Source organism: Trichosurus vulpecula, chromosome 9, assembly GCF_011100635.1.
Source record: "Trichosurus vulpecula isolate mTriVul1 chromosome 9, mTriVul1.pri, whole genome shotgun sequence".
Taxonomy (NCBI): Eukaryota; Metazoa; Chordata; class Mammalia; order Diprotodontia; family Phalangeridae; genus Trichosurus; species Trichosurus vulpecula.
This window is the reverse complement of record NC_050581.1, coordinates 57,877,769-57,903,102: the sequence shown is the minus strand read 5'-3', so window position 1 is coordinate 57,903,102 and position 25,334 is coordinate 57,877,769. Positions and strand designations below refer to the sequence as shown.

The 25,334-nt window shown below is 40.9% G+C and overlaps 1 protein-coding gene across 1 annotated transcript in view; it reads left to right on the top strand.

Annotated features, from left to right (window-relative positions):
- The window catches only part of SCNN1B (sodium channel epithelial 1 subunit beta), a 35,692-nt gene extending 30,732 nt beyond the window's left edge, over positions 1-4,960 (top strand). Inside the window, exons 8-12 of the mRNA XM_036739552.1 lie at positions 757-832; positions 1,236-1,293; positions 2,461-2,522; positions 3,855-3,930; positions 4,571-4,960. Coding sequence (XP_036595447.1) covers positions 757-832; positions 1,236-1,293; positions 2,461-2,522; positions 3,855-3,930; positions 4,571-4,960 — 662 coding nt within the window. The remainder of the gene's footprint in view (positions 1-756; positions 833-1,235; positions 1,294-2,460; positions 2,523-3,854; positions 3,931-4,570) is intronic.
- The last annotated feature ends 20,374 nt before the right edge of the window (positions 4,961-25,334 follow it).

Sequence of the window (25,334 nt, the reverse complement as noted above, 5' to 3'; positions counted from 1 at the left end):
AATTGTGAGCTATTTCGCTAGTGATTATTGTCCATCAGGCCTCTGCTGGGCAACATGAAGGATACAGAGGCCTACACAGCCTCGATCCTTTGGGATTTGACCGTCATGCTCCCAGCTTTCAAAATGGTTCAAGGTAGACTTCAGTTTACTGCCTTGCCACCAAATGTCCAGGCAGGGAATATTTAGCCCATGCCAGGTTCTTCAGTTTAGTGTTAACCACCTCTCGGCCCCCTTTTCCAATCCTTCTCATCAATCCATCCACAAAATTATTAAGTGCCTACTATGTGCCAGGCATGGTGCAGCGAGTCTCTGGGGCTACAAAGAAAAAAATGAAAGAAATCTGTACGTGTGTGTGCATGTGTATACACATACATACACCCATGCATAACTACGTATAGAATAAAATCAAAACAAACACAAGGGATTTAAGGAGGGAAGAGCCTGGTACGGGGTAGAGAACCTGCAGCCTCCAGGCCACACGTGGGTTCAGCCTTTTGACTGAGTCCAAGTTTTACAAAATAAATCCTTTTATTAAGGGGATTTGTTCTGTGAAGTTTCATTCAGTCAAAGGGCTGCACTTGAAGACCTAGAGGGCCACATGTGGCCTCGAGGCCGCAGGTTCCCCACCCCTTTGGGAGATCAGGAAAGGCTTTATATGGAGGAAACTGCCTGCTCCCAGTTCCCTGGGGTGCTCCCTCCAAGGCCTCTCCATTTCTCCCTCCTTACTCAATGATCCATTTGGTTTGTGTCAAACAGCATACTGCTACTCAGACCTCCGCATGAGCGTGCTCCAGAGAGAAAACTGCATCAGCCTTTGTAAGGAGTCCTGCAAGTGAGTACCTGGAAGGGAAGGGGATCAGTGTGAGAGGAAGGAGCAAGACTTGGAAATGACTCCATTCCTATGTTAAGGAAAGAACCGGAAGCATCTTACTTGGAAATCCCATTCAAGAAGCATTTATTTGGGTGAAGAGGATGGTACGAGGTGCTAGGGGAGATATAAAATTTAGATAAGTCCCTGCCCTCATGAAGCTTATAGTCTAGTAAGGGGAAATAACACATTCAGAAATAATTATAATTCTGAAAATACACGGCAAATGCATAAGAGAGGAGTAAACAAAGTGTTGTCTGAGGACTGAGTTAGAGGGTGTGGAGGGAGACAGACAATATTGACTGGGGAGGGGCAGGGGGAATTGGAGAAAGCTTCCTGAATTCACCAGAGTCCTTGTCTATTCCAGTGATACACAGTACAAGATGACGATCTCCATGGCTGACTGGCCCTCTGAGGCCTCAGAGGTAAAGGAATCAGATTTGTTAGGCTCTGGTCTGACTCTGCCTGCCCTTCTCACTGGCCCCCAGGGCATCATTTAACCCTCCTTGTGTTTACTGATTTATAAATGACCGCAATAAAGTAATATAGGATAGGCCCTTTAGAGAAGCTGAGATTTGTTTTTGGTTTGGTTTTTCTTCTTAAGGGAAAAAAAACAGAAGTCAGAAGATGGGAAAAGGCTTGAGGGGGAAGATTATTTAGTGTATGTTTCTCTCTTGTCCCTCTCTCTCATTCGGTCTTTTGTTCCCTTTTTTTTTTTTGTCTTTATATATTCACACACACAGTGGAAATTATTGGGACGGGTTGATGCATCTGCCCATCAATGGGTCGGACAGCTCTCACCTGCTCCCCGTAATCATCTCAGACCAGAATAAGGAGGAATAGATAGAGGCTTAGAACTCCTCATGACTTGATAGCTGGGTGGTCTCCACATCTGTTCTCTTGGTGAGCCAACCCCTCATTAAAGTTCCCTAAAGTTCCCTAGACCTGAAATTAGAGGCAGCTAAGTGGCTCAGCGGATAGAGCACGGGGCCCAGAGTCAGGAAGACCTGAGTTCACATAAAGCCTCAGACGCTTACTAGCTGTGTGACCCTGGGCAAGTCACTTAACCTCTGTTTGCCTTAATCCACTGGAGAAGGAAATGGCAAACCATTCCAGTATCTTTGCCAAGAATGCCCCATGGACAATACTAGTGTGATATGGTTCATGGGATCACGAAGGGTCAGGCATGACTGAACAACAACATTTGTAATACTTTAGTCCCTTACCTCTGCATCTCTGTTTCCCTCATTTTAAGTCACAATTCAAATCCCACCTACTCCAAAAGGCCTTTCCCAGCACCTCCCAGCTACTACTGCCTTTCCCTCCCATATTATCTTTCATCTATTCTGTCCATATCTTTTATACACCCAGTTGTTGACATGTTGTCATTAAATGTAAGCTCCCAGAGGGCAAAAACTTTATTTTTGCCTCTTTTCGTATCCCCATTGCTAAGCACATAGTAAGCACTTATTTAAAAGCTCATCGACTAAATACTAAAAAGCCCATGTCAGTGGCCCTTTATGTCCCAGCCACCGTAAATATTCTTGGAAGCACTTTGAGTTTGAGAGAAGTCATGCTGTCTTTGGTTCCAGGACTGGATTTTCCATGTGTTGTCTTATGAACGTGACAAAACCACCAACCTGACCGTAAACAGGTAAGTACTCTTACTTTCATGGAAGAATCCTAGGATCCTTGAGACTCCTAAAGGAAGGAGCTACAAGGAATCTGCCTAGAAATATCTCCCCTCCTGACCTTTCCTCATTGGCTAAAATTCCTTCTATTAGAATGATTCTTTTGCATTAAGGCAGTGTCTCCGGAGAATTCCCTTTAAAATACATGTGTGTGAAGTGGAGGGATAATACTTCAGCAAAGGGCTAGGTCATCACAGTAGCTAGGATATTACCCTGCATGGAATTTTGAGTATGGGAGCCATGGAACAGCTACAGATCCAGGTGGGTAGGCCTAAGTAGAAGACCATGTACTTCCAGGAGGCAGCCTGAGAACACTGGATGTCCAGAAAAGGGCTCAGCACAATAAGTAATTGAAGAGGGAGCAACCAAGATTAACAGGGTCAGAGGCCAAGAGTCAGCTCTTAAAGGAGCTTTATGGACCAGCCTCCTTTTTAGACACTGATTATTGCTAGAGCTAGGCCTTCTACAAAACCTCAGCATAGTCAAGAAGCCAAGAACTAAGTCTGGTCCCATCAAAAGAGCCACCATGGGCATCTGCATCCTGTGATATAAGCATGGCAGAAGGATTTTGTAGCTTAAGTCACCCTCAGGTATCTGTTGATATTTCTGCCACTGCAACTCTTTCTCACCTGTAGGGGGAATGTCTGGTAGGATCATCACTCCCTGTCCCAAGGTTATGAAGAGGCTGTTCCCTACCCCTGTTCCTAGATTAGGATAAGGCTATAATCACTGTTTCCTATCCCAGATAAGAGATCGGATGAAAGGTGAAATCAAACCCTAAAATCCATAGCTGATTTGATGAAGCTGGTTCAAGGCTTATGTCTCCTCCAACACAACTCCATGAGTTCCAAAGGGGAAAAAAAGCCAACTTTGGTCTCTAGGGAGATCCAGAAAGAGGTTGGGCAGGTGTATAGCAACCAGGAAGCAGTACCAGTAAGAGAAGATTTATGTTTCAGACTTGGAATCAGGGCAGGGAAGAAGGATGTATGATGCCTAAGACTCCAGGGATAGGCAGAAGCAACATATTTGTTATCCTCAATGGACACAACATCATGCCTCCCTCTTGGGAACAGAGCATTCTGGGAGGAGTATACTGTGGCAGTTAAGAGATGGCCTCAGTATCTTCTTTCTTCCTTTTTTAGCCCGTTCCCCAACCAATACCATCCTCACCCTTCTTTCTATATGGGACTTGACTATCTAAACCTTATCTAAAAGGAAAGGTCTTTCCACCTAGTCTCTTACCAGGCTCGTGGCCTGAGACCACATAGTAGCCACGATCTCTCTCTTATCCACAGGAAAGGCATTGTCAAGCTCAACATTTACTTCCAAGAATTCAACTTCCGGACATTCGCTGAGTCAGTAGCAAACGATGTGAGTTGTAAAGCCCTAAGACCCACATCCCCCCCCCACCCCCAGCCTCAAATTTCTTGATTCTGGGAGAGTCAGAGACCCTGGTGCCCCTGAGGGATCATAGTCATGGATACCCCCTCCACCTGCCTCAGGTACAGCCAGATTATTGGAGTCAGGATCACATAGTCTGCCCTCATTTCGCAGATGGGGAAACTGAATCCCAGAGAAGTGACTTGAGTAAGGTCACACAGGTAAATGGAAGAGCCAGAGTTCAAACCTAGGTCCTTTAAAAACCAAAGTTCTTTCCACTCCATCAAACTGCTACCCAGATACTGAGTTTGTAAGGAGAAGAAAGGTGTACATTAGACCTGGGCCTAAAAAGGGACAAGGATATAGTCTAGAAATCAACTGCAGACCATTCCCTGAGCCACATCAGGCCATCGAGCAGTCCTGGCCCCAAAACCTAGAGACTTCTCTCTCTTGTACAGCTCTCCCCGGGGACACACAAAATATTTTGCTCTAAGCCTCTGCCAGGCCCTGTCCAGTGGGAGTTGTGGGGTGGAGATGTACCACTAAGGCTTGGCAATGATCCCAAAGCCTTCTTAGGTTCCAGTGGGGTTCTGTGGGAGCCTTTATCATCAGGTCACATCTTCTCCTCCAGGTGGTATGGTTACTCTCCAATCTGGGTGGCCAGTTTGGGTTCTGGATGGGCGGCTCAGTATTGTGCATCATCGAGTTTGGGGAGATCATCATCGACTGCGTGTGGATCACCATTATCAAGTTAGTGGCCTGGGCCAAAGGCCTGAAGCAGCGACGGGCCCAGGCCCGCTATGAGGGCCCTCCACCCACAGTGGCGGAGCTGGTGGAGGCACACACCAACTTTGGCTTCCAGCATGACATCGAAGATAACATCAACCTTCCTCATGTACCCGAGGACTACCCAGATGAGCAGAGCATGCCCATTCCAGGCACCCCACCTCCCAACTATGATTCCTTGCGCCTACAGCCCCTCGATGTCATCGAGTCAGATAATGAAGGGGATGCCAACTAGTCTCTTGGCTTTATCTTGCAATATCCTGTGGATGTTGGTTGAGGCCATAATGATGGAAAAAGAAAAAAAAACTTCCCACGTTCCACTTGGCAGTTTTTCATTCTGCCTACAGGCTTCGCTCTGGCTAGACAGAAGAACAGACCCGTGGTCATTCTCTGAATGTCTTTACCCTGCTGCAGAGCCTAGAACTCACCAGCTCCCTATTCATTCACTTCCTTCTTTCTGTGTTCCACTTCCCCGGTACCCAGACTATGCTGAAATCCATATTGATCTGGGGGAGTGTGCGAGGGCAATCATTTAATAGGAACCTCCTGACCTCTGGAGGAATAAATAGCACTTGGTTCTGGGGATTCAAGGAACGGATGGGATCGTAGATCTAAAACTAGAAGTGTCCCTAAAAGCCATCTAGTCCAACCAGCTCATTCAACAGATAAGGAAACTGAGACCTAGGGAGGTTAGGTAATGCCTGAGGCCACAAAAGGAGTAGACGGCATGGCTGGAGTCCTCTTGATTTCCAGTCCGTTGTTCTTTCTATGGCATCATCACAATCAGACTTCTGACCCTGACATGCCACAGGAGCCCAGCTCTGGGGAAAAGCTAGGGAATCTGGACCTTGATCCTATGCTTTAGCATAACCTCAGCGTCCTGCTCTGTCAGACCGACCTGGCCAGTGAGCCATCCTGTCATAAAAGAGTCATCCCTGGACTAGGAGTACCCAAGGCCAGGACCCAGAGGGCCCTGTGGGAGGAAGCTAACTCATTCCCTATTCTCTGAAGCCCTTTCTACTTACTAGGCTGTTGTGTACCCCCAAAAGGAGGCAGGACCTCTATCCTCATTTAGTAAGGGAAAGCAGAGTTAGCCCATCAGCTTCTGTGTGTTCCGCCTCATCGAGCATCTCTACCCAGGTTCCCAGAGTCAGTTTTCTCTCCACATCCAGTGACTTGTCCGTCTAGAGCCTGAATAAAGAGAGATCAGTGAACTCTACTGTGACAACTTGTTTATTCAGAATAAAAAAGGGATGTTTTTTTTCTGTTTCTAAAGTGACTGGCAGCTACATGTTGGCTTAGTGAGTATTGGCATGAGCTGGCAAGCACCCTGATTTGGAGAACTTGGGGTGAGTGAAAACACACAGGACTTGCAAAAACTGTTGAGTTTGAGCTTAGCAGAGCTGAGGGAGGACATCTCACAGTCTCTGTCTCTGTTTCTCTTTATCTCTCTCAACTCTACCAATGCAGCTCAGCAGCTGCTCTGAAATTTGCAATTTAGAATCTTTTTTGCCTGGGGCAATGGGGAGGTTGGATGACAGCAGGGGCAGGGTCACTGACAGGACTGGAACCCAGCTCTATCAGAAATTAAAGCTTTTGGGGGAGGGTGGTGATTGGAGTTAAGTGACTTGCCCAGTGTCACACAGCTAGCAAGTGCCTGAGGTCGAATTTGAACTCAGGTCCTCCCCAATTCCTGGGCTGGTGCTCTATCCATGAGCCACTTAGCTGCCCCATAAAAGCTAAACGTTCAACTTACTGCACACAGTGCCTTTCTCTCTTTTCTAATGGATGGGTGAAAAAAAAAAAGGAACAATAACTCACATTTTGTCCTGTGCCTTGCCAATGTGCCCACTCTCAATAGGATTTGCCAGAGCAGTATCTAGTAATGAGAATGCTATGGTACTTCCTGGGCTACTTCATCCGTATGTCTCCCTGAAGGCCAAAACTGTGTTGAGCAGGGGCACAGGGGCTCTTAAGTGTTGTAAAGTTCCTTTCGTGGGGCTTACAGTGCTATGATTCAGGGATTGCCCCTGGGAGAATAATATTGTCCCAAGAAATCTTTTAGGGACAATAACCTGACCCTTTCTAATCACACCCTCTCAGTCCTTACATTTCCCTAATAGCTCCCAGAGCAGGAAGAAAAGTGACTTAAGCTTCAGCCTTCCTGGATGGGCTCCACTTTATAGCGTTTGCTTTCCTGCTAGTACAAACCAGTTAATTTCTCCTGGGAACAAACACACATTTCCCATAAAGTGCCCAGCTAGAGAGGTCCTCCTGTACTCTCCATCATTGCTGATACAAACACCAGCTGGCACGACCCAAATGGATTGGCTGAAGATGAGCAATAAAGAAAGGCCAGCTCCAGGTAGAAAGGGCCAACTGGAAGCTATTCTTCCCTGTTGGGCAGTGTGGTCCAGAAAATGCCACCTGGGCCCTGAGCTCCTCCCAACATCACAGGCTAGTTGATCTCCAACTATCCATCTGTGATCAAGACTACCTTGCCCTTTCCCCAGAGGTCTGAGGGAAGGGCCACATCAGAGCTTAGTCCTAGAGCAGAAAAATTTAAAGGATATAGCAACACTGTCCCAAGGTGTACTTCTCTCCCTTTCCTCAGGCAGCAGAGAGCTTATCCCAGTGTCTTCTTCATCCTCCATCATAGAAACCTAGAATTTGAGGGAGCATGTATTTCCCTAGCAGCTTCATGCCTGGCCCTCACCACATTGCCAGGAGCAACATTGTCCATTTCTCACCTCCTAACATAAGCCAGTCTTTAAATAACAAAAGAAACTCTGGTGTCTCCAGTACAGGCTTCCTTTCCCTACCCATAGCTTGAACCCCAAGTGAGATTCCCTGTCCTCCTGCCCCAGGCACAAAAATTGCTAGCTAGAGCTCTGCTTGTCCCCTCTTCCCTCCCAGCCTCAGAGTTGAGAAGACTTTAGTAAGGGAGGGTTGATAATAAAAAGAACTGTGCAGGCACACAAAAAAAATTCTCTTCCTTGGTAGAAGACCTCTAACAAACTGATCTCTAAGCAAGCCAGACATCTCTCAAAGGTGTGTAATTCATCATCACCATCACCACCGCCACCACCATCACCACCATCTTGGGTTGGGATGGAGTATTCTCCTTTTCCAAGCATTGTTGTGTCTATCATCTCACGTGGTCTTCCACAGCTTTGTTAGGCAGGGATGGAATCATTATCCTACTCACTGAAAAGATGCCCTAAGTCACATATCAGTGGCAGGAGTCAGGACTAGAAGACAGACCTCCCAACTATGAGAATGTGGATGGCTTGGGGCAAACCCACTGCCACTGCTGAGGCCCTGCTAATGGTGGATCAGAACAGAATATTGTCCTAATCGTTACCTAAAGCTCATTAAACAGAAGGGACTTGCCTCATTCGCAGTGGGGATGAGACTGGCTCCCACCTTTTGCTTGAGTGACAGTGTCTGGAGCAAAGCTAACCTGGGAATGAGAAAGGTGTAGGACTTCAGGAAAATGACTTCCTGAGGTTCACTGTAGCTATGAAGGGATGCCCTCGGGCTTGTTAGTTACAGAAACAATCAATGTTAGTCTAAGAAGCTGCCAGTCATATCCAGAGTTAAGGGTCCAGAGGTATGAGGTAGGGTGAGGGGAAATCTCTGAAAGTTGAGGTTCTGGTTGATGACCCCAGTGAAAAAAGAGTTATGAGAAAAGAAAGTGTGTTAGGGAAGAAGATGGAACCCAAGATGAGAGGGCTGGGGACAGTAGCATAGGAACTAGGACGGTAGGCCACAATGGATCCGTTAAAAGCAGCAACAGGAGAAAGGAAAAGAAAAGAGAGAAATCTTGGAATGGATGAGCCGAAGATGTGCTGATCAAGAAGGGAAGCATAGGGGTAGCTAGGTGGCGCAGTGAGTAGAGCACCGGCCCTGGAGTCAGAAGGACCTGAGTTCAAATGTGGCCTCAGACGCTTGACACATGTACTAGCTGTGTGACCTTGGGCAAGTCACTTAACCCTGACTGCCCTGCCAAAAACCAAAAAAAGAAGGAAGGTATAGCTCAAGGAAACTAAGAAAAGAATATTCTGAGTAATGGATAGCCAGGGATCACAGGACCATAGATTTAGGAGTTACCTTACATCAAACCCAGCTTTCTCATTTAACAGAGGAGGAAACAGGCCTAGAGAGATTAAGTTGTACGGAGCCAGGATCTGAACCCAATTATAGTACTCCTTCCATGGTACCACACCGACTCTAGGGCAAGGGATTCTTAATTTGTGGTATTTTAACTTCTTTTTTTCATATGTTGATAACTACAATTCAATGTAATTGGTTTCCATGGTGTTCCTATGTATTTTATTTTAAGCACTTGGATATACTATTCTGAGAGGGGGGTCCATAGACCCCATCATCCTGCCAAAGGCAACTATGACACACACAGGAAGTTAAGAACTCATGAGTTTCTGCTAGGAAAACACTAAGGTCAAATTGTAGGGTCCAGTGGCTCCATAGAATTTTGATTTGAAGCCGCAGGATGATTTGAGGCTGGTCCAAAAAGAAAAGGCCCTAACTTCTCTAAGAATCAAAGTTGCTGAGAAGTCCAGGAAGTAGAATGAGGATAAACTAACAGGGGTGAATAGTAAGCCTGAACTGTCAGGTTAAAAGGGAGAATGGAAATTGAGGGAGAACCTAAGAGAGATCAGTTAATGCTTTAAATTTACTTAAAGTCAAGTGAGAGGCAAGCATGGGACTGTGAACTTCTAATTCACTGAAGTTGTGTATATATAATCTGTTCCTTGAGATTCTCTCTCGCTGTAATAAAGAGATTTGCACACTACTGAGGTTGACTGTTTTCTGTACTTCAGGGGTGCAGGGGACACTGCGTGGTGGTGAGGAAGACACTACCCAAGAAAAGAGACCATGATGCCAGGCCACAGCCCTTGGAAAAGAAATGCCCCTTCCCCATTGATTCCCAGGTGGTGGCAATAGTAAATTAACTAGGGAAAACATCACTAGGTTTCTGTTTAAAGGCTGCTCCAGGGACATTATATTTTTTTTCTACCAAAAATCTGAAAATCCAATCATTAATTAAATCAGCATTTATTAACCACCTACTATGTGCAAGTCATTGCACTGAACTCCGGAAACTCAAAGACAAAAACAAACTATGACGGGTAGGAGTCTTCTAGTCCAATCCCATCTTTTTGCATATAAGGAAACTAAAGGTCAGAGAGGTCAACTTCCAGGACCAGTGAGGAGTAGAGGCTAGGCCTGAGCCCAGTTCTCCTGATTCCCAAGCCAGTAGCCTCTCCCCTACACACACTCCCCTTCATGGGCTGGTACTTCAGAGCCATTGGCCTGAGGTAAGTATTGAGATGAGGCATTACAAACAAGGGATGGGATGTGTCCAGAAGAGGAAGCGGTAGAAAGGACCTGCCAGCCCATACCAGACACCAGAACCCATACATGAATGCTGTTAGAAAAAAATCACTATGATTTTCATTTAAATCCAAACTTCACAGAACAAATCCTCTTAATAAAAACATTTGTTCTGTAAAACTTGGACTCAGTCAAAACGCTGCACCCAAAGACTTAGAAGGCTACATGTGGCCTAGAGGCCGCACCTTCCCTACCCCTGGAACAAGGCCTAGGGTGGGTCAATGATTTCAATTTGTATGAAGACTGTTCACATGTAAAACTGGGAGGGTCCCAAGAAGCCATATAGATAAACCACCTCATTTTATAGACAAGGAAACCAATTCCACCCCCCCCCAAAATAAGTGACATATTCAAGGTCACATGGTTGGCTGCCATCCTTCCTACTCAGGGGACCAGAATGACATCACTGTCAGGGTCAAGATAGAGTATATCCAACTGTGGCTGATCAGGCCAATACAAGCTCAGCAGGCTCTATCTACCACAGGTTGGACACAAATAGTCCATGTGAACATTTGGAGTGCAGATGGCTCTAAATCTGTGCATTGCACATTTCTTTTGAGCTACTACAATTCTGCTTTGCTCACAGCACAGCACCTTCTTTAATGCGAACATGCCATGCTGGACAGTCTTGTACCAGTGTGTCCCATATCTCAATCAATTCCAAAGTTCTTCAGAGAAACCTTGAGAGTGTCCTGATATCGCTTCTTCTGACCTCCTGCATGAGTGTTTGCTTTATGTGAGTTCTCTGTAAAATAGTACTTCAGGCAAATATTTGGTATTTGAACAACATGGCCTGCCCCTCAGAGCCGAGTTCTCTGCTGTAGAGTCTGAATACTTGGCAGTAACTGTTACGAAGTCTTGTTTTTTTCTTTGTATCTGACCTAAATCTGCCCCTCTGCAGCCTCCACATATTGCCCCCAGTTAAGCCCTCTTGGAGGCCAACCAGAGTAAATCTTTTCTACCTGATAAACTATTGAAAATCTGGCTGGGAAATCCTGGCTCTGACAATTACTACCTGGGTGACTATGGACAAATAACTTAACCTCACAGCTTCCAGTTCTTCATATGTAAAATAGTGATAATACTTGCCCAACTTGTCATACAAGGGTGTTTTACATGTCCACTCTGCATTAACTATTGAGGCCCCTAAAGTTCTTCACTAAGATGAAGTAGGCAGTTGCTTTCACCCCAGAGATTATTGCTTCCTTGAGCTTTGGGCTGTTCTTGAATAGACATTATAAGTAACCAGAAGACTGTAGCTATAATCTCTGTAAGTCATGCCCATATACCTGACCCACTTTTTTCCCCACACAGGACAAACCAAGTGGATATAGAATACCTATTGTCCAAACTATGATTTGCAATTGGATGAATGGCCCCTGGAGTTAGCTGGTCCACAATTTCCGTCTGTATGAAGACTATTCACTAACCATGAACCATGAATTCAGTTTCACATTCATAATAGCCGTAGTAAGAGTTATTCTTGTATTTTCTGTTTGTTTTGAATGGAAGATATGGGAACAAGGGTCAAGACCTGTGACTAGATTAGCAACTCATCTGTAATTATAATCTTAGAGAGTTGCCAGAGTACACCAAGAGGTTATAGGAATTGCCCATAGTCACTTAGCCAGTATTATGTCAGAAGCACAACTTGAACCCATCTGACTCCAGTGCCACACCAGTCTACCTCAGCTCATATTTATATAGTGCTTTAAAGTTTGCAAAATACTTTAAATGATCTTATTTGGGCAATACAAACCAGAAAGGAGGAAAGCAAGGCTGAATGAGATTAAAAGACTTACCCAGTGTCATCCACATAGTGTCACAGGTAAGATTTGAACTCAGGTCTCCCTGACTCCAAGACCAGCACTATTATCCACTAAATTATATTACCTCTCTTTTATAAAATATATAAAAATATAAATATATATATATAAAATATACAAGTTATAAATATATAACAAAATAATAGAAAATATAATACAAAACAGTTATATATTAAATATACATACATACATACAATACAACCAAGCAGCTTTTTACAACAACAATAAAACATTTTTAAAATGATGTAACTTGTAAGAATCAAATATGCTTCCCTGTTAATGGTGCTTCTGGGAAGAAGCCAATTTGAACAAGGGCAAAGTAGCATGAGAAGCAGTTGGGAGGTTATAGAGGGAAGACAGGAGAGAGTAGGGGTCAGACTAGTCACAAACAAAACAAACTTCCGCTTAAATGGGATCATAAAAAAAAAGGTAATAACTAGTGATCCAGGTCTGGGTGGGGAGAAGCATGAAATGGAAGCAAATCACTTTCAATTATATGTCACTAGGGCTGATCATATTTCTTCTCTTTTACTTCCTTCTTTGTAAAGAGAGAAGTAGGAGGCAAAGATAGGAATAAGTATGAGATGTGATGAAAGGTAATACATAATTAATCATCAGAACTGTGAACATGAAAGGGTTGAGCTCATGTGTAACACTGAAAAAAATAGCAAAATGGATTAAAAAGCAAAATCCAACAATAGGTTGTTAACAAGAAACACATTTTAAACATAAAAATTCACACAGAATAAAACAAGAGGTCAGAGCAGAATTTATTATGCTTCAAGCAAACTCAAAAAAGCAGGGATAGCAATCATGATCTCAGTCAAAGTAACAGTAAAAACAGGTATGATTAAATGCAATAAACAGGAAAATTACATAATGCTTAATGGTACCATAGACAATGAAATAACATTAATGTTTAATATATGTGTCCTAAATGGCATAGTATCTATGTTCTTAAAGGAAAAGTTAACATAATTACAGGAGAAAATAAGACACCAAAATTATAATAGTTGGGGACCTCAAGATACCCCTTTCAGATATAGACAAATGTAATGAAAAAAGACAAATGAGAAAGAAGGTCCTTAATAGAACAATGTGATAGATCTCTGCTGATAGTGAATGGGAATAGAAAGGTGTGTATATATATATTTCTTAACTATGCATGACACTTTTACAAAAATTGATTTTGAATCTCACAAACAAATGCAGAACAGCAGAAAAATTAAACATCCTTTACTGAAAATACAATAAAAATTATAATTGATAAAGGACCTCTGAAGAAAGAATCCAAATTCAAATGGAAGGCAAATAATTTAATCTTAAAGAATTGGTGAGTCACAGAAGAAATTACAGAAACAATAGATTGTATTACCAAAGAAAATAACAACAATGAGACAACATACGCAAACTTTTGGGATGTAGCCAAAGTAATTGTTAGGGGAAAATTAATACCTCTAACCACTTTCATCAACAAATGAGAGAACAAAAATCTGAACAGTAAATTGGACTTGCAACTTAAAAAAAAAAAACTAGAAAAGCAACAAATGAAGATAAACACAAAAATAGAAATTCTGAAAAATCTAAGAAGAGATGAGCAAATTGAAAATTTAAAAAAAACCACTGCATTGATAAATAAAAGTAGCTTTTTGGGGAAAAAACCTTCCTAAAATAAATAGTTAATCTGATTTTTTTAAAAGAGAGGAAAAGCTAATTTGCTGATAGGAAAAAAGAAGAATTAACAACCAATAAAGAAAAAAGGAAATTATTAGAAATTTTTTTGGTCAAATATATTCCCATAAAATTGATCATTTAAATTAAATGGATAAGTATTTACAAAAATGTAAAGTGCCCAGGTTAAAAGAACAAGAAATTGGGAAATAACCTCAGAAAAAGAAATTAGTATGACCTAGAAACTCTCAAAGTAAACCCAATACCAGATTGATATCCAAATTAATCCCATCAAACGTGCAAAGAACAATTGATTCTAATGTTACATAAATTGTTTGCAAAAACAGAAGAAGAAAAAAATCCTTCCATACTCAAATATGGTCCTGATACCTAAACTAGGAAGAACCAAAATAGAGAAAGAAAATGACAGAGCAATATCCTTAATAAATAGCAATGCAAAAATATTTAATAAAATGTTAGCAAAGAGGAAACATATTTAAAAGATTATGCCCTATGATTAGGCTGGAGATATACCAGGGAATTGAGGGTTGGTTCAATCTTAGGAAAACTATAAACATAATGGACCATGTTAATAACAAAACAATAAAATCACATGATCGTATCAATAGATGCTATTAAAAAGTTGAGGAACAAGTGGAGCTTTCCTTATTTTGATATACAGTATAGTATCTCTCTAAATCCAAGAACCAACATTATGGAGAAAAATGTAATAGAGAAAAAGCAGAGGTTTTGCCAATAAGTTAAGAGGTAAAGCAAAGACATATTTATTACGACTATTATTTAACATAGAAATGGCTATAACTAGAAGTGTTAGCTATAGAAATAAAACAAGAAGAACAGAGGGAATGTGCATAGGCAAAGAGGAAATAAACTATAACTTTTTGCAGATGATTAGTCTACTTAGAAGAAGGACCCTAGAGATTTAAATAAAAAAGTAATTGAAATAATTAACAACCTCAGCAAAGTAAGAAGCTATAAAATAAGTGTGTGTACATCGTTAAAAAGCAGCTGGAAGACATAGAAAGACAAATTCAATTCAAAATTATTTTAGAATGTGTAAAATATTGAGGAATTAACCAACCAAGATATATACAGGAATTATATAAATAAAACTACAAAACACTTTATAGAAATGAAGACAGACCTTAGAAATTAGAGCAATATTACTTATAATTGGGCCATGCCAATATAAGAAAAATTAAAATATTACTTAAATTAATTTACTTATCTGGTATCATTCTACTTAAATTACCAGTCAGTTACTTTGCGGAGCTAAAATAATAATAATAATGACAACAAATCCATCTAGCACATAGCAAACCTCTAATAAATGCTGGTAGACTGACTGAAAGTTGATAGGGCTGGAAGTAACTATAAAGCCAAATAGTAGAATCAGTCTGGAAGATTACAGTATTGAAAGACACTTACTGAGCTACATACACTCACAAACTGGAATATACTGATTGAAAGAAGTGGGATAGCAAAACTGATAGGGTTCATGTTCAAGAAATGAGGAGACTGTGCAATCTAAAGTTCAGTCTCTTTGAATCATGTTTTGTTAACAATTGTTCACAGATACAGGTATGGAAAAGACATTAGAGGCCATCTAGTCCAAAGTTTTGTTTGACAGATGAGAAAACTGAGGCACGGGGTGATTAAGTGACACCCCAGATCAAAGAGGCTGCAAGCATCACAGGGAGAACTGGAAGCCAGGCCCTCTGACTCCAGTCAGCCCTCTTACCAAAAAGCCAAGCAAGTTGGAGAGGTATATGGGAGATGAGCAAACTATTACAACAGAAAGGAATTTAAAATATGATTCATTCATCTATCAATTATTTATTAAGCACTTACTATGTGTAAAACCCTATCCTTATGGAATTTATGACTCCATTGGGGAGTGAGGACATTAGGAATATATATGCAGATCGATCCATGCTTTGGTTTAAGTAAAGTTGAGACAAAGTTGTGTTTGTCCTTCCTTCTCAAAGAGGACCATGACATCAGAGAAATGATGATGTGACTTGCACTTGACTTTGATTTGAGTGAGGGAGGGCTGTGCAAGGTCACCAGCCTCACTTTCTCCTCCAGAGCCATCTCGGTCCAGTGACCTGATATTCACCAGGACGACTGGAGATGACCCAGCAAAGAAAAAGTAGTTTCAGAGAAATGATCAAAGAAATTCTGAAGAGGAGAGATGCCCTGCTCCCCTCTCAAGATGTTAAAGTGGCGGATGTGGTGGGGTTTTTTCTGACCTAAATAATAGCTCTCAAGGTAGCATGCAAATCCAGAAGCATTTAGTTAACAGTAAACTCTGCTATTTGGTCTTTGATGCTGTGTAATACTGGGCAAGTCATTTAATCTATGTTTGCCTCAGTTTCCACAATTGTGTAACAGCATCTACCTTGGAGGATTGTCATGAGGATCAAATGAGTTATTTATAAGGCACTGAACACAGTATCTAACATGTAGTAGTCACTATATAAATGTTTATTCTCTTCTCCCTCTTCTCCCTCTCCTCTAATGCCTTTCACTCTGGCACCAGCCTATGCTTCCAAGCTGATTTCATACTTTCCCTCCTCCACTAGAGCCTGGCCAACTGGCTATTACCCATGTACAATATTCATCTCCCTTCTCCTTTTGCCTTTTCATAGTCTGCCTGTCCCTTGAAAGTTCCCTCTTCATCTCTGTGTCTTAGAATATAATCCCTCTATGTCTTGAAATGCCACCTTCCTCAAATGGCCTTTTTTTCTTTATTCACCCAATATCCAACATAAACCAGGAGACAGTAAGAGAGCTCTTAGTTGCACTCGATGAATTTAAATCACCTAGCCAGATGCCCTTCATTTTTGGGTGCTAAAACAACTAACTGATAGATATGATGGCTGAGCCACTACAAGTGAGATCTGAAACAAGATAGAGAATGGAATAGATACCCCTGGACCAGAGAGGGACATGTGTTGTCCTGATTATCAAAAAACTATGGACCATCAAGTTTGAAGTTGATTCCTGGGAAAATTCTAGAGCTGATCGTTGGAAGTGTCTTGTTAAAATCTAGGAAGGAAAGTGACGATTAATGACAAAGAGCTAGCAGGGCTTTATTATGCCAGGCTAATATAGTTCCCTTTTTTTCTTTTAAACAGACCAGCTAAACTAGAAGATCAGGGGAATACTGTAGATATAGATCACCTGTGGAGAGATATTGACTAGACAATAATATAATTAGGTGGAATAGAAACTGATTGACTACTAGACTCAAAGAGGAATAATTAATAGTTCAATGTCAGCTTGGAAGGAGGGCTCCAGGAGAGCACACCAGAGATCCATGCTTGGTTTGCTGTTCTTCTTAATACTTTCATGAGTGATTTTTTTTTAATTAGAGGTGGTATCGTAGGGTGAGAAGAGAGCTGGCTTCATATCTAAAAAGACTTGAGTTCACATCCCATTTCTGACATGCTGCCTTAGGGTGAACCTGGGCAAGTCATTTAATCTTTCAGTGTTCTAGGTAGGTTTCTAAGACTTTGAGTAGCAGAGAAAATGAATACCTACACTGATAGAGGGAGTTGTTCACTGGGAGCTCCTAACACTAATGAAATCACAAATCCAATCCCCTCTATATATGATGATGGATGCATCAAACTTGCAGATAACACAAACCTAAATGATACAAATACTGGATGACAGAGTAAGGAGCCAAAAAGATTATGACTGGCTAAAACATTAGGCTGAATCCAAGAAGATAAAATTCAATAGGAATAAATGTAAAATCTTACATTTGGGTTCAAAAAATCAACTTCACAAGTATAAAATGAGGGGAATTGGTTAGGAAGCAATGTCTGAAAAAGAGCTGGGGATTTTAATAGACCATAAGCTCAAAATGAGTCAATATTATAATATGACAGCCAAAAAAGCTAACATGAATTTGAGTTTCATTAGGAGAAGCAGGGCTTCCAGAAATAAGGAAGTGATAGTCCCTCTATACTCCACCCATATCTGGAGTATTGTATTTACTTCTGATTGTTGGAGAATTGTCCAGAGTGGAGCACTCAGGGGGGTGAAGGAACTTGAGTCCATTTCATGAGGATTGGTTGAAAGAATTGATGATATTTAGCCTGGAAAAAAGAAGACAGGAGGGAATAATGGTTGTCTTCCAAGTATTTGAAAGGTTGTCATATAGAAACGGGATTAGACTTGTTCTATTTGGCCCCAAGGGGAAAAACCAAGATTAACACATGGAAGTTGAAAAGTGGCCAATTCAAGCTTGACATCAGATAAAACTTTCTAACAATTGTAGCTATCTGTAAGCATAATGGGCCGGCACGGGAAGTAATGGGTTACCTTTCATTAGAGGTCTTTACATAGAGGCTTGTTGACCACCTATTAGGTATATTATAGTAGAGATTTCCTTTCAGGTATGGACTAGAGATTAAATGGCAGCCCAGGTTTCCCTTCCAACTGCAGTTCTATGATTTTGTGATTCCTGTCCAGTTAAGAAGGAAATATACATCTTCCTTCTCTCAGTCAAGAGGGGGGCAGATGAAAAAAAAAGAGGGGGCATATGGATATGGAGTGTAGTAAACAGACACTGTAGCTGTTAGATAGCATTCATTAAATGTTTTTCTTTGTTGCAAAGAAGGGGAAAAGGAAGGCGATATGAGGAAATGTAGATGGTATGAAAATAAAGTATCAATAAAAGTTTAAAAAAAAAGACCTAAGGTCTCATTTCTCAGATATGTAAGGAACTGATATAAATTTGTAAGAATAAAAACCATTCCTTGATTGATAAATGGTCAAAGTATGTAAACAGGCAACTTTCAAAGGAAGAAATCCAAGCTATCAATAGCCATATTTTAAAATGTCCATATCACTATGTAACAACAATGTTATTTGCAGCTACTGTGGCTGTGTAAGACCAATAACACCAGCACACAGGAGGGCTGCTACCACAGGTTCTTTGATCTGCTTTTCTAAGGAAAGCAATTTTAAGGGGTTTACAATCTCACTTTAATTAAACATACATATATCATTCACTTAGTTCAGGGGAAAAAGTCAGCACCCTGAACTTCAGGGAAAACACAAACAGAAATTATAAATAGAAATTACATAAACAGAGCAAAATAACACAAATCAACAGACAGGCTTCTAGCTGTCTGACCAAGACATTACATACCCCAGCAACCCAGAGTCTCCACACCAACACTCTTCAAATGAATGAGTCCCAAGCAAAATGCTAACCTCAGAGTATATATACACTTATTCAGGGTCAGAGGGCATCATAACCATGAGACTCAAACCCATTTGACCTAGGCCTTCCCATAACTTAAGCAGGTCATCAAAGAGTCCCAGTTCAATCAAAGACTCTTGATTGAAACAAAGGCAAGACTCAAAGGCACTTGATTGCCTTAGTGCTGAGAAGCACTCCAAAAAACAGCAAAAAGTCCCACTCTGCTTGCCATTACACACTAATAGTTAGAAGGAATGTGCGTTAAAGCTCTTCTGGGGTACCACCTCATATCCATCAAATTGGAAAAGCTGACAAAAAAAGGAAAATGACAAATGCTAGAGGGCCCATGGGAAAACAGGTACATTGATTAGGGAATGTGTTACTTGGTCCAGCCATTCTAAAAAGCAATTTGGAATTAGGCCCCCAAAATCATGAAAATGTGTTTACCTTTTCACACAGCAATATATGGTCTAAGTGCAAAATGAGACATATCTATAGACAAGGTCAGTGTGGGAATTTGTTCTGCCTGACTACACATTTGTTACAAGAGTCTTGTTTTCCTTTTGTTTCAATGAGGGGTGGAGGGAAAGAGATGAGGAGACAAAATAAATTTTTGTTAATTAAAAGAAATAAAATTATTTTTTTCTTCTTTGTTAAAATTTTATTTTATTCTCTACTTAATAGTATTTTATTTTTTCCAATTACATGTACAGATAGTTTTCAACATTCACTTTTATAAGATTTTGAGTTCCAAATTTTTTAACCCTCCCCAAGACAGCAAGCAATCTGATATAGGTTATATATGTACAATCATATTAAACATATTTCCACATTAGTCATGTTGTTAAAGAAGAATCAGAACAAAAGGGAAAAACCAAAAGTAAAAATAATAGGTTTCAATCTGCATTCAGACTCCATAGTTCTTTCTCTGAGTGTGGATAGCATTGCCCTTCATGAGTCTTTTGGAATTGTCTTGGATGGTTGTTTTGCTAAGAAGAACTAAGTCTATCATAGCTGATCATTGCACAATGATGCTGTTACTGTATACAATGTTCTCCTAGTTCTGCTCACTTCACTTTGCATCAGTGCATGTAAGTTTTTCTGGGTTTTTCTGAAATCTGCCTGCTCATCACTTCTTATAGCACAATAGTATTCTATTACATTCATATACCACAACTTGTTCAGCCATTTGCCAATTGATGGGCATCCCCTCAATTTCCAATTCTTTGCCACCACAAAAAGAGCTGCTATAAATATTTTTGTACATGTAGGTCTTATTCCATTAAAAAACTTTTTTTTTTTGAAAAAAAAAAAAACGTTCAGAACCATGAACCTTGAGCTTCTCTGTAAAAAAAAGTACATGATCTTCTCAGTAGGCCTGATCTAGTCTCACCTAGTAGAAGCTCCAAAATAATTCTAATTCCTCTATATATTTGAAGTTATTGTCAAATTCCTCACTTCCAGGAATTTGAATTATTATAAATGGCTTTCATTCAGTTATGTTGGGATGATTTTAATGAGAAAAACCATGATCATCTCTGAACCATGTAAGAATAATATATACCAATGTTATCAGTGGCTGGGTGGGGTAAGAAATTAAAATGACAAAAGAGAGTGGGATAAGGCTGTCCCTACATTTACAGTTTAAGAAAGATGGGAAAGGAATGTTACCATAACATTCACAGTAACAGGAGTGTGTGCGTGTGTGTGTGTGTGTGTGTGTGTGTGTGTGTGTGTGTGTGTGTATAAGAAAAGCCAAAGCAAGAGTCATCCAAAGTGGTACAACCCCAATAAACTGGGAGGAAAAAGGGAACAATAATAGCATCTAGAATGTCAAAATTGAGAATTTGGGGCATGCACTTTATTTTTAAAGTTTTAAAAATATTTTATTTTTTTCCAATTACACAGAAAAACAATTTTTTTACATTTTTTTAAAAAAATTTTGAGTTCCATATTTTCTCCTTCCCTCTCTCCCCTCTGCCTCTCATTAATAAGGCAAGCATTTTGATGTAAGTTAAACATGTACAATCATAAAAAATATATTTCCATATCAGTCATGCTGTAAAAGAAAACAGACAAGAAAAGAAAAAGAAAGTTAAAAAATCTGCATTCAGATCTGCATGCAGACTCCAACAATTCTTTCTCTGGAGGACAGTATTTTTCATCATAAGTCCTTCAGAATTCTCTTAGATTTGGTACGCACTTTAGTATTTTTCAGTATTTTTCAGTATTTTTGGGGGGGTCTCTTTTAGCCAGTCATTGACTTGTTTTTCATGGTTTTCTCACATCCTTCTCATTTCTCTTCCCAATTTTTCCTCTACTTCTCTAACTTGCTTTTCCAAATCCTTTTTGAGCTCTTCCATGGCCTGAGACCAGTTCATGTTTTTCTTGGAGGCTTTTGTTATAGGCTCTTTGACTTTGTTGACTTCTTTAGTCTGTATGTTTTGGTCTTCTTTGTCACCAAAGAAAGAATCCAAAGTCTGAGACTGAATCTGAGTGTGTTTTCGCTGCCTGGCCATATTCCCAACCAACTAACTTGACCCTTGAGTTTTTCAGCGGGGTATGACTGCTTGTAGACTAAACAGTTCTATGTTCCACGCCTGGGGGGATGCGCCAGCTCTGTCACACCAGCACTCCTCCTTCCCCAAGAACCCCCAACCCGGACTGGACTTAGATCTTCAGCAGGCTTTTCACTCCTGCTCTGATCTGCCACTTAATTCCTCCCACCAGGTGGGCCTGGGACCAGAAGCAACTGCAGCTGTAGTTCTGTAGCTGCCCCACCTCTGCTGCCCCTGGGGTGATAGCCAAACCAAGAACTCCTTCCACTCCCGCAGCTTTTCCCACTAACCTTCTCTGTTGTCTTTGGTGTTTATGGGTTGAGAAGTCTGGTAACTGCTGCAGCTCACTGATTCAGGGTGCTAGGGCTCGCTCCTCCCGGCTCCTGGTCTGGTTGATCTGCGCCGCTCACACTGGGCTCTGCTCCGCTCCACTCTGCTCCCAGCTCCATGCGGGATAGACCTCACCCAAAGACCATCCAGGCTGTCCTGGGCTGGATCCCTGCTTCCCTCTGCTGTTTTGTGGGTTCTGAAGTTCTAGAATTGGTTCAGAGCCATTTTTTATAGGTTTTTGGAGGGACTTGGCGGGGAGCTCATGCTAGTCCCTGCTTTCCAGCCTCCATCTTGGCTCCTCCCCCAGGACCCACTTTAGAAAAGCAAAGAAAGAAAGGGAAAAAAAAGATATGGATGGATTTAGAAATAAAAGAAGTGGAAAAGAAAGTTAATGTGCTATAATTTTAAGTTATCATTAGAAACCAAGGTAAATCTGATGAAGTTATTTTCCTGTTCACTGTGTAAGAACTACCAACAGTTGAATGGATCTGTAATCTCATCAATCTGGGGATTCCTTCTCATGATACAGATCAAACTTCATCCATTCCTATTCATCCTAAGTGATTCTTGTCCATGTTTTCCCATAACTTCAACAGAAGGGGCTCACCCAATGTGCTAGGAGTCTTCCTTGAATTCTCCTTACACCCTGAGAATATTAATGGGGCATAGTGTTTACAGACTTTTAAGGTAGGAGACAACTTGCATATGCTTAAGAGGTGGGTGGACAGGCAGTTTTCAGATGAAGTAATCAAAACTATCTATAGTCATATAAAAAATACTCTAAATCACTATTGATTAGGGAAATGCAAATTGAAACAAATCCAAGGTACCACCTCTCTCCTGTCAGATTGGCTAATATGATTGTTATGTTAATGGGAATGGGAAGATCCTTCTCATTAATAGGCTTATGCGACCTGCTTTGAGCCAGAGTCACAAGGAAACCTGAGTCACATGAGCATTGGGTCACATGAAGCCTATGGTGGGGAGAGCTTGCGGAAAGGATAGAGCAGGAAGGGTGGAGCAGGAAGTGAGACAGAGCAATCAGAGCTCGGAGAGGGGAGGCAGAGCAGCTGGCATCAGTGAGAGAGGGAGTGATTTTGCTTAAGGGAGATTGTTTGTGGGGAGGCCTGATGGAGGGAAGGCTTGGGGATGGCAGTTCTCTCTGCACTGATAATGTGGATACACTTCTTTATTACTATGATGGATTTGGCTTTCTGGTGTTTGAATAAATATCTTGGTTTCATCTTTGAGCTAGAGAGTCTGTTATATTTTGTGATTCAAACCTGTAAATACACTGGTATACTCATGGCAGCCACTGTGGCATCACATTGATCATAAAATGATAGAAAAGGAAAATAACAAATGCTGACAGGGATGCGGGAAAATTGAGACACTAAAGCACTATTGATGGAGTTGTGAACTGATTCAGCCATATTCAACCAGAGCAATTTGAAACAAGGCCGAAAGGATAATAAAACCTGGCATACTCTTTGACCCAGCAATACCACTACGAGGTCTGTATTCCAAAGAGACCAAAAAAAATGATATGTATGTACAAAAATCTTTATAGTAGCTCTTTGGTGGTGGCAAAGAATTGGAAACTAAGCAGACACCCATCAATGGGGAGGAGGGGGGAGATGGCTGAACAAGTTGTGGTACATGATTGTGATGGAATACTACTATGCTATAAGCAATGACAAGACCAATGTTCTCAGAAAAACCTGGACTTATGTGAACTGATGCAAAGTGAAATGAGCAGAACCAGGAGAACATTGTACACAGCGACAACAATATTGTATGAGGATCAACCATGAATGACTGTAGGATTCTTATTGGGAAAAAGCCATAAGGCCGTAAAAATTTAAACTCTGTGAAAGGTGGAAGCCTGAACACGGTGACCTGTTAACAATCTTAATTTAGATACTGAATTATATTTTAGACACTGAGTCATAACTTAAAGATACTGTGACCTATGAAAGCCATAACAATTATATTGTGACCTATATGTGACCGGGACATGATCAATACACAAATTTATGTTTGAGCGTAACATTGGCTTAACGCCCAAGCTAAGCAGAAAACCAAAAATATCCACCAATCAGTAGTGACACACCCTCTAGCTCCTCTTCCCTTTGTCTGTTTTCTATATTACCACAGGAATTTGGGGGGTTCTTAGTGGAAATCCACCAAACTGTCTGGCCACCGCCCCAGACCAAGGATTGACCCTGTTTATAAGTATACATAATGATTGATTAAGCCATTGCCTGTTATACTTGGCCTCTTCCTTTGGTATCAAAAGAATACCCCACAGTTATGGGGGAGGTACAGGGTTCCCCAGCCATGGTAATTCTGGACCTTCCAATCACTTAGCTATTCTCAGCAATATGATGATCCAAGACAATTTCAAAGAACTTATGAAGAAAAATGCTGTCCATCTCCAGAAAAAGAACTGATGGAGTCTGAAAGCAGATCAAAGCACTTTTTTTTTAAACTTTATTTTTCTTGTTTGTGTTTTCTTTCATAACATGACTAATTTGGAAATATGTTTTGCATGATTGTACATCGAATTGCTTGCCTTCTCAATGAGGGGGGAGAGAGGGAGGGAGGAAGAGAATTTAGAACTCAAAATTTTAAAAAACAAATGTTAAAAATTGTTTTTACATGTAATTGGGGAAAAATAAAATCTTAAATAAATATGTATGTATGTATATATGTGTTTATGCATATATATACACACATATACATATTTTTTTCTTAAGTCTTTAATATTTTTTAGTTTTCAACATTGATTTCCACAAGATTTTGAGTTACAAATTTTCTCCCCATTTCTACCCTCCCCCACCCCAAGATGGTATATATTCTGATTGCCCCTTTTCCCTGACAGCCCTCCCTTCTGTCATCCCACTCCCTGCCCCTTATTCTGTTTCCCCTTACTTTCTTGTAGGGCAAGATAGATTTCTACAGCCCATTGCTTGTGTATCTTATTTCCCAGTTGCATGTAAAAAACAACTTTTTTTTTTGACCATTTGTTTTTAGAACTTTGAGTTCCAAATTTTCTCCCTTCTTCCCTCCCCACCCACCCTCCATAAGAAGGCAAGAAATTCAACATAGGCCACACGTGTATCATTATGCAAAACACTTCCATAACAGTCATGCTGTGAAAGACTATTATTTCCCTCCATCCTATCCTGTCCCCCTTTATTCAATTTTTTCCCCTTGACCCTGTCCCTTTTCGAAAGTGTTTGCTTTGGATTACCTCCTCCCTCGCTCTGCCCTCCCTTCTATCAACCCCTCTCTCTTATCCCCTTCCCCCCTACTTTCCTGTAGATACCTAATTGACTCCTTAAGTCAAGTCTAGTGAGAGCAAGATTCACTCATTCCCTTTAACCTGCCCCCTCTTCCCTTCCAGTAGAACTGCTTTTTCTTGCCACTTTTACGTGATAATTTACCCCATTCTATCTCTCCCTTTCTCCTCCCAATGTTTATCTCTCACCCCTTAATTGTATTTATTTGTTTTTAGATATCATCCCTTCATATTCAACTCACCCTATGACCTTTGTCTAC